Source organism: Cyanistes caeruleus, chromosome 3 (assembly GCF_971803275.1).
Source record: "Cyanistes caeruleus chromosome 3, bCyaCae1.hap1.1, whole genome shotgun sequence".
Classification (NCBI taxonomy): domain Eukaryota; kingdom Metazoa; phylum Chordata; class Aves; order Passeriformes; family Paridae; genus Cyanistes; species Cyanistes caeruleus.
Genome location: NC_141703.1, coordinates 65,745,550 through 65,759,775, shown reverse-complemented (window position 1 = coordinate 65,759,775; position 14,226 = coordinate 65,745,550). Strand labels below are relative to the sequence as shown.

The window sequence follows — 14,226 nt, the reverse complement described above, 5'->3', positions numbered from 1 at the left end:
TCAGTGTTCCCTGTGTAAAGTATCTATTTACTTTGGTGGATGGATACGCGGATGCTTGGGAAGAGTCCAAATTCTTCCCATGAAATTACACTTTTGGTTACCTCACGTTACTGGAGAGATCCTTGATCCATCAAGTGCAGCAATGTGCATGCAAGAATACTTTGATGTATGCTCCAACAGTTCCTCCCTACTTCACACACATTTTGGCAGGGAAAACCGAGGAGCCGTGTGCCCTCTGCAGGACAGAGTCCCTATTAACCCAGCAGGCACTAGGGGAACCTGTCTGTAGCTGGCTGTCTTATGGGCAGAATTCCTCAATTTTGCAAACCTCCCCCTGTTGAATTCCTCCCTAGTTTTGTTCTAAAAGGGAGAAATCACTATGGTACTGTATGGACAAATAAAATGTCAGGGTGAATAATGGTTGCTGTTTCATAAGGGCATTTGACTGGGGGTTGCTCACTTGAGGCAGTGACTCTGTTCTTGTATTCTGTTTCAAGTACTTGTCCTGCACTTATCTGAGCTTGTCTGTACAGCCAGGGGGGAGGGACGTGTCTCTGTGGTCTCCCAAAGGAAATTTGTAGCCAACCACCTTGGATGCCAGAAATATAGGAGGCAGGATCTCACCAGGAAAGCCTTCATAAACACTTATCAAAGCCTATCAGTTACCTACAGACTTTAAGCACAGACTTTAGGAAAACTGCTTCATCATGCATCTAGGTGGATGAAGCTACACAGACATTTGAGATGGACTGGATTTCATCCAAAACTTCTATCCTGTGGTGTGTAACAATTACACAAACTCATCTTCAGGGTTCTCCTATCTTCAGAGGAAGCCAGAAGAAGCTACAAACTTAATGGTGGCCCTTCAAACTTAAAGCCGAACTGAACATTTCCTCAGGTCCTGCTATTACAACTTAAATGAAAAATATTCAGAGGATTTGCAAAACAAAAGGTTTCTTGGGTTCACATCATTCACAGGCTGAAAGTGCATGTCTCACTTTCATGGATACATGAAAGTATTTAATTATCTTCTTCAGCCTATATATAACATAGACTGAAGGCTATACTTTATGTAACTAACACTATCACTTCCTAATCAGTGTTTGCAAGGTTTTTAGATGCCCACAGTCATGGTGCCAACTCACTTTACAAATTAAATACAACTACTTTGGAATTATTTCTTTCACCTGACACTGCAGAGAACAGCTGATGACTGGAGCAAGAGGAACTAAAGTTGCAGCAGTTTGATATTTGCTGAGTACCAAGCCATAGAAAAGACAGTCAGCAAACTTAAAATCTGGCCAGTATGCTGAGTTCATTTGAACAGAATAACTTTTAATTTCTCCCACAACAGACTAAGGTCAGGTGACTTAGACAAAGTCTGAATTTGGCCTATTTTTCACTAAATAATCCTGATAGCTTGCACATCCCATCTATCATGAGATTATTTTCTCTTGTTTCCTTTAATCAACCCCAGCTCCCTATTTTCATCCAGGCAAGTATTTCTTCTGAGCTTTGACCAGAATTGAAGAATGCATTAATCAGTTTTTGGACTGTTTTTCTTGCCTCTTGACAACAGAAGTCAGCACTGAGTGATTTTATGCAGTTTGCTAAGATATTGCTGCCCTTGTTTCATGGTCAGGACGTGTTTATTTATGCGCTATTCCTGTGCTAAACTCTGCGTGACATCCCAGTAAAAACTTACCTCTGGTGCATTTTTGAACAAATGAGCAGATGTGGATCAAGGTAACGGGGAAATGCTAGGAGTTCTCATGCCTGGAGAAGTCAGTCTCAAAGCCTATTTTTATACACATATAATGAGAGAATTGTTTCCTTTAGAGTCCTGCTTATAAACTAAGCAGAAAAACATGTTCTCTCTACTCATTCAGCTGTGTTTGTTTGTTTTCCTAGAACAGACATCCAATTTCTTACTTATTTTCCCACTCCATAGCATTTTCTGAAAGGAATTACAATTTAAATATGTTTAACATTTGTTACTTCTATGATCAGGAATGAATCATTACAACATTTAAGGAGTAAATCACAAAGAGGTTAGTGCTAAATTTTCAACAGATTATTAAGTGGCTACTTTTTTTTCATTCTTTGCACTTTAAATAGTGAGATTACACTCTAAAGTAGATGTTAGGTCAAGGCTGCTGACTGCACAGCACTGCAGCTTCTTTAGCAGCCTGATGGTTTCTTTACAGTCTTGCAGTCATTGCTTTCATTTGTGAGAATGGGAGATGTGAAAATCGAGACTCAGTGGCCACATCTTTTCAGAATGGGTGCCTAGAGACACTCAAATTTCTATTTGAGGACTTAATTTTTCAAGGACCTTAAAACAAGGCTTAGCTGAAAAATGCAATTGCTCAGTCCTTCCAAAATTAGGTATCTTCAAAGGGCCATTCAAAAAAAGCATTTTAGCAAGTGCTTCAATTTAAATACAAATAATCTTAATGGTCTACACATGACTGAAATTAAATTGGCTCCTAAATATGTTTTAGGCAAAACCTTTAAACATGTATTTAACCTAGGTTTAGTCTAATAGACTGAAAAAAAAAAAGTGGCCCATAGAAAACCTAAAAGAAAAAATTGACCTCATACTGATGCTTTAAGTTTCTCTACTTCTTTTCTTATTGGCACTATTAAAGATGGTTCAAATGATATTTCTTAACAGAAGAACTGAAATAATACATTAGCAACATATACCATACCACTGGTGTGCAAACAAAGCACACAGCCCATTTGGTGACATCAGCCTGTGAGGCACTGGCACGGAGGCAGAGGCAGAACCTGCCAGTGACAAGGAAGAAGTAGCTAGGAAGATGTGCTAAAAATACACACCAAGACTTTTAAAACTTTAAATAATTATTGAAATATATATAAAAACATACTCTTCATTACCTTTGCTGAACCCCTCCTATTGAAACAACAGATTGAAAATAAATCAGGAACTGGACATTTGCTGTCTGCTGCTGGCCCCCCTTTCACAATTAAAGAGATGTTACTGGATAAACACGACACAAATATTTTCATCTTTATTCAGTCCTCTCCAACAACAGGCAGGCATTTATTTATTTTTCTTTACTTCAGCTAGAAAGAGATTTCATTTATTTAGACTTTAATTAGCTCGCTGTTCTCACAAGCTGAGAGCCCTGCGGGTCCAGCAATCCTTGTGGGTCTCAGCGTTCCTTCCAGTTGGCTTGCCAATCGTGAGGCAGTCTGTCGTGCACGCTGTTGCTCTCACAGATGTGGATCCCATCAGGGATCTTGCAGATGGGGAGGGGGAAAACAAACCCAAAGCAAGAGTATAATCTCTTCAACACACAGACTTTAATGCAATTAGCTGTTTTAATTTTAAGAGATGCTGAGGTGCTTGGAATGTCATCACTTTCACACAGATTTAAAGGGGTCCAGTAGCACAGGTTGCCAACACATGGCCAGTTTTATGGCACACTTTCATAAAAGCAATGGCATAAAAACATCAGGTCTTTGGTGTAAGGATTTCAGATCCTGTTCAGGTTTATGTAACAGATGGCCAGCACACCACACACCTCACTGATGTGAATGGAAACATTAGTGCTATAGAGTTTCAGCCATGTCTCACCTGGAGATTTATTCAGCAACTGTTTGGTAAATAGTTTGTATCTCAGTGGAAACTGCGCTAAATCCATGGAAAAAAAAAAAAAAAAAGCAGCAAAATAAAAATTACTGTAATGTCTCCCTCCTGATACTCACCTTTGTCCTAAATTAATCTTAAAATCCCACTCCAACTAAACAGCAGGAATTATTCTTGTGGATTATAAGTATCAGCATTTATGAAAAGAGACTTAAGTATGACTAGGAAGTTTGTGAGCTCAATTCAGATTCCTGAATCTTAAATCCCAAACACTGCATTCAATTTTCTAAACCTCTCAAAACCTTTCTTAGCATATGTGGAGTCTACAATGTCTCTCAACAATAGATTCCTTTGTATTTTTCCAGTATGAAGGAAGCATCTGGATGAAATGTGAGTAAAAGGACACAGGTGTAACGCTAAATTTGGATCTCATGCAGAATTCTACTCTTTTAGGAACTGGCTTAATGAAGTGAGGATTAAAAATAGTAAACAAAATGTAAGTTCAGGAAGGAGGTGCAGGAGAACGGAATTATTAATGTCTTTAAATTATGCCTCCTCAGATGTCCCTATTCCAAAGAACTCTACAGAATTAAAAAAAAAACAACCAACCAAACAAAAAGATAAGCATGTCAGTAATATGTGTAAGATGAAGTTCAACTCAGTAAGGAAAAATAGCTTTAAAACCAAAACTAAGCATTTAAGCCCCCACGCTCACCTCTTTTGGAGCCCATACTAGTGTTCGGCCTGGTCATAAAGCAACCTTTGTCAGACTTCCCAACAGGCTCAGTTCCTTTGCCTAAAGATGATCTTGAATAATGGTAAAATAAAGACAACCATCTAGTTCAGGTATTAGCTTTGAAAGACTTGGAAGGAGATCAAAAAATTCCCCTAATATGTAACAGTGTAGAGCAAGAAATAAGTGAGTCAATGAATAGCAAAATGGTACATGACCAGAGAACAAAAGCAGAGGACAGCTGATTTAAAACAGTAAAGTAATGTAAAGTTACATTTTGATGTAACTTTTAAGGAGATAAACTGATTTTTTTTTATTATTCAACTTAGAGAGAAGCAAAGGGTTACACTGAAAATCCCTCTCCCAAATATATCCAGTGAAAAATGGTTCTTATTTTCTTTTGTTTAGCCTTACGTTATTTTGCCCAGCCAGCTGAGACAGGGAATAAAGCTTTCATGTAAACAGTACAGAGTTGGCAAAAAAATTGCTTTATGAAGAAACATGAAATCCACAATCTTCATGCTGAAAGAATGGAAACTAATGGAGTTCAATGTATAGAAAGAGAAATGGTGCAATTGTTTTCTTTTCCAGTTTGGATACTGCACTAAATGAGCACGTCAGATTCAAATTTATTTATAAATTGTTTCATCTGGAAAGGAACAGTAAAAAATGTATGTGAACCTGCTTATAAACTTATTCACAATTCTATATCCTGCTCTGTTTTGTTAGACACTTGACTTAAGAGAGGCCCAACACAGGGAAGTGGTTTTGTTGTTGTTGTTCATTTATGCAATTCCAGATTTACACAGCTTGGAGAAGAGGTAAGTTCAAATGACACAAGAAAACTTCTGGCATATTATCAGGGCCTTGTGTTGGTTTTCTTCTTTGAGGGATAGAGGGACAAATGGGAGAGATTGCAAGGAAATGGAGCTGACAGACTGAAGTTAAATTTGCAAGCTTGAAGCACTTTGTTTTATTAAGGTCCCCTGACTAGGCTGCAGCATTGGATACTTATACACTCATTTGATTTGTGCAACAAGACAATTCAGAAAGACCAACGTAGTTTCCTACATGGTATTTAACAATAAATTCAAATCTAACCTCCACTAGCTCCTAACAGCTGCTTCCAAAGTTGAGCCATAATTCACTCTAGGCTCACTCAGCCTTTAGCATCACCCATTAAAGATTGATGATAGAAAAAGTGAAGTATTAGATTCATGATATTGCAAGTTATTACTGTCATTTCTGTATCCTTATTGTGGTTAACATAAAAAGTTACATGTGCAGTGATACAATGTGAAGGCTTCCTTTTACCTCTTCTAAAGTTATACACAGGTAAAATTTTCTACCCAACTGCAGAATAAAAATGGAAAAGCTGCCAACTAAAAGAAGGTTCTTATTTCTTTCACCTAATTAAGGGCACTGCAAAATAATGGCTTGACTTTGAATTGTTTAGTTTTATTTCAAAAGTTCTCCCAGTATTTTCAACTGTTTCTTGGTAGAGAAAGAAACCTCAGTTATTTTGCTTATACTCTTCCCCATTTCTATCATATTGTTTTCTTTCCATGTGTGTATACCATTTTTAGGCAGGCCTATATACACCAGCAACCAAAAGCATTTCAAAACTAGAACTTTCATCAGGCCCACAGTTCCTTCCAGGAAAGTACAAACATCAGCTGAAGCATCAGGCTGGCAGATGACATGTCAGAATGTGTAACATCTCTCTTCCCCCACCCCTGCCAAACAAGAAATAAAACTAGGCTATGGATATGCGGATATGCATTTTTAAAGAGTGGAAAGATGTATCAGAAAATTAGGCACTTATTTTAAGACATACCTGGTATGTTTCACAAGCATATTTTCCTAATACTTGTCTTAGGAGAAGTGCTGCTGGGGCTCAGATGTTGGTAGGGAGCTGGTACCTTGCTAATTCCCCACTTCATATTTCAAATCTATCCCGTCATGTGCACGCAAAGTTACCCATAAGCAATTCAAGGCAGTTATATTTACTGTCTCCACAACACCCACTACAAACCAAATTTCTCCTTGAAGCATTTTTTTTTGTATCTACACACTAAATCCCTGAGTTGATTACTGAAAAAAGACACTGAATGCATCTACTGCTTAAAGGAACCCATCAGGATGCATGAATCCCATATGTTTACACTAAGGTTAAATGGATGATGTTGATCCAAAATGAACAAGCGATACCAACTGCAAGCATTTTGTTAAAGCCTGTTAATCATGTTTCCAAAATAAATTCTCTGAACAGTGTGTATTTTTAATATATATTTATTACATCACTTACAATAATCTACATTAATGTTAAAACTAGCAAAATAACATATTGCAACCAGGATGACATGGTCAAATATGAAACACAAGTACAATACAGTATGATGAAACAATGGCACAAAAATGAAGGTGATTTTCTTCAGCTGATTATAAGAAATAAAACATTCATCGGTGTTTATTTTGCAAGTTTTACATGTTTTGTTGATAAATCAACAGCTTTCTTTTTGGTTTCCTGCATCACATTAATACAAAAATGGTATACTTTTAAAAGCAAATATCCAAGCACTTTTAATTAAAAAAAATAATTGTATGCATAACTTTGTAAAGTCTTAAACGTATGTTGTAAATGTGCCAATATTTACAATATCATAGTGCAACTAAGAAAATGAAGAGGCCTTAGCACAAACATTGTTAGCTCCTCTTTCGCTAGAGTCCAAATTCCAAAACACTGTATTGCAGGGCAAACCACAACCTAATTACCCCATGTAACATCAGACAACAAGTACACGCTGAATATAGCACAGCTTTCTTCACACTTCACTGCTGAGGGTTAACTGAAGCCAACTGGAGGAAAATCACCATGCGCAATCACGGACACAAAACCGCACAGGAGGCGTGTGCGCACCGCGTGTGCGCGCTCAGCCCCGCGCCGGCGTGCGTGGACACGACACAGGTGTCACCTACAGACCCACTGCCTGCCATGGGGAATCAAGGACAGCCTGGGGACAGCTGCCAGCTGGAGAGAGGCCAACTGAGCTGGCCAAAACTGCCACGGCAGCAAGCACAGCACAGAGTAGCCCCTGCTCTGCTCAGCAGACCCTGGTTTCTGGACGGAAGGGGTTTCCTGGGGGAAGCACACCCATTTCCAAAGAGGGTGACAACCACTTGCTTGTTTTGCTCTGCACATATAAGTATTGCTGTCTGTGCTTTGTAAAGTTACTTTTCATCACTCACAGTTACAAGCTCTTGTCACTAGCAGATGGAACTGAAAGTGAAGATTAAATAAAAACCGATCTTGTATTTGGTTGCGCACCATTAATTGGATACAAGAAAAAGCACAGACAACATTAATCTATGCATCATCAAGTGACGAGGTAATTTAGCACCATAAAGATTTTCTGTCTGTTCATTTCTCTGTATTTTTGACAGAAACAGTAAACTTGATCAGACATTCTTTTCTATATTACCGTTAATTCATTTTACATTCAGAGTGCAGATTTTGTAACATATGAACTATATAAAGTTCACACTGCTGTGTGAATTATGAAACTTCAGAAGAAAACACTATTATTTATCTCAATTGTTACTCCACACAATCTCAATCCAGTTGTTTTTTTAGGGTGTTGAACATTATATATCCTTTCCTGTAATATACATTTATAGCCATGATATTAATACCTCATAATTTTCATCTTTCAGCCAAATATGCCCTATGCAAATGAATTGAAGAGAAAAATAACTAAATATAATGTGCTGTCTCCGAAGTATTTTACGAACTGGAAAGCAATTTTCACATTGCATAATGAATGTTAAAAGATCTTACTGATTTCAGCAAAAGAACTTCTAATTCTGCATGATTTCATGTACTGCAGAACAGTACCATTTTCAAGAGGAGGCATAGGACTGAACATGTCAAAAGAATACCATTCCAAATATTCAAATTTCAATTTAGGATTAATGTTTTCTCTGTGTGTATGTATTTGTGCGTAAGGTTCTATCCTTCCCACCTCGGAGTCAATGGTGGGTTTGCCACTAACTTCTGGTCAGTTTGAACTTAGCCCTTGCTTGTAGATGTGATCTCTTAAAATTGTACAGAATTCCTTAGGGTAGCTGCTGAGCAAGTAATGGTTGGTGCAGCTCTACCGACTTTAACAGAGCTGTAGTGAATCCCACCAGATGAGCATCCTCCTGTTAAAATATTTTCCCCACTTATTTGTTTAAAGTCACAAATGTGATGTAACAGCGCATGGGTTCCAAAGCCATTAATCTATGTACGTGTGCATGTGCGTGTAAATATAACCATACACGTTCTGTGCTTCACATGTGAACAGCTTGTTACACAAACGAAGAAAAGAGATCTAAATTCAAAACAAAACAAAGTTGCAGAAAGCATTAGGGAAATAATCACAAGTATTCATAAAGCTCAAAGGGAAGCAAAGCTTTCACAATCTATACAAGACTCTTTAGCTACATCATAATCACCTTGGAGTAGGCACAAATAATGCAGCATACAGAGAACTATCAGAGGTTCAAACACTATAAAGTTGCTTAAGCTATTCTATTATTTAACGCAGTTGATGAAATCTAGGAACGAACTAAAACCTGTGCTGTTCCAAGCAGAACTACAGCATCAAGGAACACAATTTCAGTTTCACCCATAAACTGAAACCTTCTGGTCTTGCTGAAAAGAAACATTTCATTTCTGCTCGTGTATAATGGGAATTACATTCCACACAAAAAAGGATCTCAAAGTCTATAAACAGTGTACCTTTTCAATCTCTAAGGGACTTTCATTCCTAAAATGAAATATTAATGATACGTCTTGCCCCTGAATAGCCCCTTAATACAAGTCATGTGTTGAAATGATTAAATGTTATGGACTAGCATATTCCTTTTTTAAACCGTCTTGATGGAGAACTCACTATGATAACATTTACTGATATAAGGTCCATTTTTCTTTTCCACAGCTAAGCAAAGCTGTGGGATTCAGGTTTGCTGGCAATCTGTGCTCCCTGTGCAGAACATTCTTAATAACTGCCTAAAGAAGCAGTAGCCTATATGGGAGAAGGGAGGAAAAATAAAACTCCTGGAATTTATTTTCTTTACAGGAAAAAACAATTTTGAAAACGTCAGTAAGTATTTCACTCAATCTGGTTGAGTTGCCTGAATTTTTGGAAACTGATCCCAATGAACCTTTATAGGCATTTCTCAGGATCAAGTAATACATTTTGCAAAGACATTCCCTCATAACAGCCGAAAATGCAAGTAACTTCACAGCTGTGAACTTTTTCAGCAGAACAGGGCAGCCTATGCATTGTGGTATGGGGTGAGGGATGGACTCTTCTTATGGTGGGGAACAGTTTTAGATTGAAATCTGAAGCAGGAATGGCAAAACACGCATTTCAAAAGTGAAAGACCTGACTGCTTCAGCAAACCTGCCAGTTCAGTGACTTTCTCTCCAGGTGATACTGGAACCAGGTATTGGAAACAGAGAAGTTAAGTTTTGTATTCTGCTGCCCTTTTATTTCTTTTTTTGCAAATATCCTCTGTAAAGAAAATCATGTTGATACAGTAAAGCCATAAGATCACATGCCAACATTTTCCATCTGCTGAGTTTTAAATTACGGACAAATCAGTCTAAAGGAATTATTTCACTACATTTAGAAGTTGGCATTTAGAAGTTACTTTTCTTCAATTAAGTAAATTTTCCTGATTTCAAAATATATTAAATCATCACTAAATAGCTCAAAAATATAACCTCTATAGATTTTTGCTGAGAATCAGAAACACGCTGATTTCTAATTCTTAAATTATTAGTATTTGAGAAAATGAAAGAAAAGGTATAAGACTGCAAAAGTGTGTGATCACTACACTATGGATTTAAATACAACATACAATGGGAAATATTGCTATTATGTAAATCAAGTAGACTAAGATTCTCACAACAAAGCAGCAGAAAACAAATGAAAATTAGTAGATATTTGTTAAGCAACTGGTTATAATGCACGACCTACTTTAACACTAAAGGAGTTTTGCATATTCATGCTGCACAAAAAAGAGCACCTCTAGATACTGCAAAACCAGAAAAATTAGGTCAATAGGAGGATGATTTACAGTATCACCATTTCCATAGGCTTTCTTTTTAAAATGCACAAAATGTCTTCTTACAGGGAATAAAAAAATGATTTTCCCGTTCTTAACATAAGTGAAAATAATCAACTACTTTCTCAGGCAAAATATATTTTTCCAAAAGATGTCATCATATGTATGTCAGATGATGCTGCTAGCTAGCAGGCCCTCGTATTTCCTCGGTCAGAAATCTGTCCCTATTTACTTGCAACACATGGATGAGCAGCATTAACAGCTCTTGCCAGGTAAAACATTCATAATGCCTGTGGAACACCCTTCTGTTTACAGTCCTCAGATGGCAGCGCAGTGAAGAGAATTTGACCACTGCTTTGAAAGAATTACCTTTGTCCTGTGATCACACAGGATTTCTTCACTTTCTTTTCATTTGGATAAAACGACTAAACTTAAGAGCGTTCCAAATGTGCGTGTTGGGATCAGACAGCATGGTGCAAGCATATTTTAATATGGCAGGATTTTTCTTCTCTGCATTTTACCTATTCGTTGGTAAAAGCAAAGTACTCATTAACTGTTCATATCAAAATGAATAAAGATACATATGGTAAAAACAGAACATATAATCAGTACCTTAGATGATAAAAATAGCGCTATTCATAAATGTGCCCACTATGGATTTGTGCGTTATATTCACCTTATCCAATCTTTGTGCCTTTAAGTATGCACAATGCTGTTCTGGATTTGATGGACATATTCAATGGCTCATTCATTACAAATTCTTGCATTAGAATGCAGTGATAAAGCCAAAAAATACCCCCACACACTAGAATTAATTTGGCCCCATGTTGTTAATATTAAATATGCAAAACTCTTTTGTGCGATTCACTAGTACTGTAAATTAGCAGCTATTTTCTTTAAAAATGTTAAACCTTCATCAAATCACAAACCATAAACATTGTTCCATTTTCTCTTTTACACTGAGTCTCCTACTGAATCCATATCATCCGAAGAGAGTGGGCGATACAGGTCCTGTAAGATGAAGTGCAGTATAGATTTGTTTATTCTGTTTGATTTGTTGCACTGCAACTGTTTTATATTCTTTTTGTTACTGTGGACCAGAAGACATTGTTTAACACAAAATATGCATGTTCTACATACTCATATTTTTGTCTTAATGTCATTTTGTTATTTTTTAATAAAAAAAATAGATGGTTAGTAAATAAAGCTGAAGTTTCAATGCACAACATATTCTCAGAGGCAATTATTTTTTTCTTTGAGTCTTCCCTATTAAACACTATTCAAACAATATTTGTCTGTTCTGGAGAGTCTCCTAACGGTTTGGAAACCCAGAAACATTAATTTCGTCTCAAAGGGAATGTATTTCCCTTTTGGCTGATCTGCAGTGGCAGAGTGGCAAAGTGCTTACCTTCTGTTAGGCAATAAAAACTTGCCACTCGCTGGTGATATAGCACTGATCTAGCAACACCTGACCCCTGGACTGCTGACACTGAATGCTGCTGTTGCCTGTGTCGTGCTGACAATGGTATTCCTTTTCCACAGCTCCTCTGTGCCCGTGTGTATGTATAAAAAGACAGCGTGTTTTACACTTGTCCCCCCCATCACCGCCTCTTTCTGTCGGTAGCCAAGCAACCAGCTCATGACAGCAGAGGGAGAGTCTGAGTGAATCTGTACACTTCATTCTTTCAACACACTGATCCTCTGACGGATCAGACAATCCTCAAGTGCCAGAGGTGTTATGGGATGATACACTGCCTGATCCCACCTGCACAGCACAACCCTCGTCGAGACACACAATCGCACGCCATGGAAGTTCAAAAAAGAGAAGTGGTAGAGGACAAGGGTGCTTTTCACTTTTTACAGTGAATTAAGTATAACTGCTGGTTCAGAGGGGTTCTGACTGGGCAGGTGCCCAGCAAATCTCATAGCCATTCTCTGATATCTTTAAGGTGTTTTGGGGGTATCCTATCCATATAGAACATATGAACAAACTGCAACAAAAAATCCCTGTAAGACAAAGTACAAGAAAACATGAGAATGGGACAGCTGATGTAGCCAGCTTTTGGGTTGACCTTGAATGGATTTGTTTTGCTTTTTCTAATCACAGTAAGATAACCGAGACAAAAAATGAACAAATCTGAAAGCAATACTACAAAAAAGGACCAGCAAAAATGAATGCTTCATGAATTTCAAACTGTGATCTCAATAAAAAATGCAGGTTCATGTTTTACTTGTAGGCATCATGCAAAAGGGGTTTAAGTCCCTTAAAGGTTATTATAATAAATGCTTATTCTGTATATATTCTGCCAATGGGCATGTATACACACAGTAGAAGACATTAGACTGGAAGAGTAAAAATCAGATCTTAAATACATTTCTATTATGTTGCAATCTAGACAAGAGAACAATCTTAAACAGACAAGACCATATTATTCTGAATACTAACTAGTTAGTTAATTATTAAAATGTCTTTTGAGAATATACAATCTGGGAATTTCTAGTACGTACTACAGGAAAAAAGAATATTTTGATTTGCTAGAGGGTAAGACCCCAAGATTTTGAATAGTATCTCCCTGATGACTGCTCTTGCTTCTGAATATTAAAAAAATATGCATTTGGAGCTGACAAATAAGATATTTCTGAATTTTAATATTTAGAGAAGATTTTTGTGCTTATTTTCATAACCCTATGATTGCTTTAAAGCAAAATAATTCATCAGATTTCAGTGTCATTTTCATCTTTTTCACCTGCTTTTAAATACTTTAAAGTCTTAAAAAGTTTTCCTTTCTGACAGAATTTTCTTTGCCTATGATTAGCCAGAGAGCTGTGTTTCTTGGAATTGTGAGGAGAATCTATTTATTATTTTGCATAGATTTATAAGAAGACAAAAATTGCTGAATGAATCAGACTTCTTGGCTACATGCAACTCAAAAAAATCCTTATGTACATAGAATTCAGCTTGTCTAATCAGTCAAGAGGTACCTTAAACCTAACATTTTTTTTCCTGTAGGTTGCAACCTCTAGGAACATAGGAAAAGTATTTAATTTTTTTCCTAAATGCCATGTCACCTTTTCTGAGTCTGCACAGTTAACTGCACTGTGTTGCAGTAGGAACTACATTTGTGGGCAATACAGTAACTCTACTTCAATCTGCTGTTTCAAACCTGAATTTCAAATGCATTAGTCTTCTGGGGGAAAAAAAACCCAACACTTAATGACGTTCATAACAATTTAAAAACTAGAATCTTAATTTCCTATTTAAGAATAAAGAAATAATTAAACTGCAAGGAAGAATAACTATAGCACACAGCCTCCTAGTTAAAATATTCAGAAGCTGAAAATTGGTTGACAGTTAGCTAAGATAGCTGATAAATTGTTCCTAGTTCACTTTCAACTTCGTGAATTACACCCATGAAATTAATCTTTCAAATCTTTCTTCAAATATAGACTGAGTTTCGCACAAGATTATAAAAATATAACTTTCACTGACTTCTGAATTTCTGGAAACAACTCAGCCACATACATATGCAAATGAGAAAAGATAAATTTTATCTTTTTATATTCTGGCTTTTGAGGGAACAAAATTTTATCTACAGGTTTACAAGAGTACTGTTTTCCTGAGTATGTACCACAGCAGCATTTTTGGCCTTATTTACATCAATGGAAAGCCTTCCTTCAAAGGTCAGAATTTATTTTTTAAAAAGATAAGTGATGAAATATCAGTAATTAAGATGATTAATCCCTATTTTAAGCTGCC

General features: G+C 36.9%; 1 protein-coding gene across 3 annotated transcripts in view; it reads right to left on the bottom strand.

Annotated features, from left to right (window-relative positions):
• Positions 1-14,226, bottom strand: part of DCLK1 (doublecortin like kinase 1) — a 235,011-nt gene that overhangs the window by 43,958 nt on the left and 176,827 nt on the right. Inside the window, exon 7 of one of the 3 annotated variants that reach the window (XM_086881572.1) lies at positions 6,631-11,480. The exons of the other annotated variants lie outside the window; for them this stretch is intronic. Coding sequence (XP_086737698.1) covers positions 11,424-11,480 — 57 coding nt within the window. The 3' untranslated portion in view covers positions 6,631-11,423. Of the gene's footprint in view, positions 1-6,630; positions 11,481-14,226 lie in introns of those variants that run through there. 3 annotated transcript variants of the gene reach the window in all.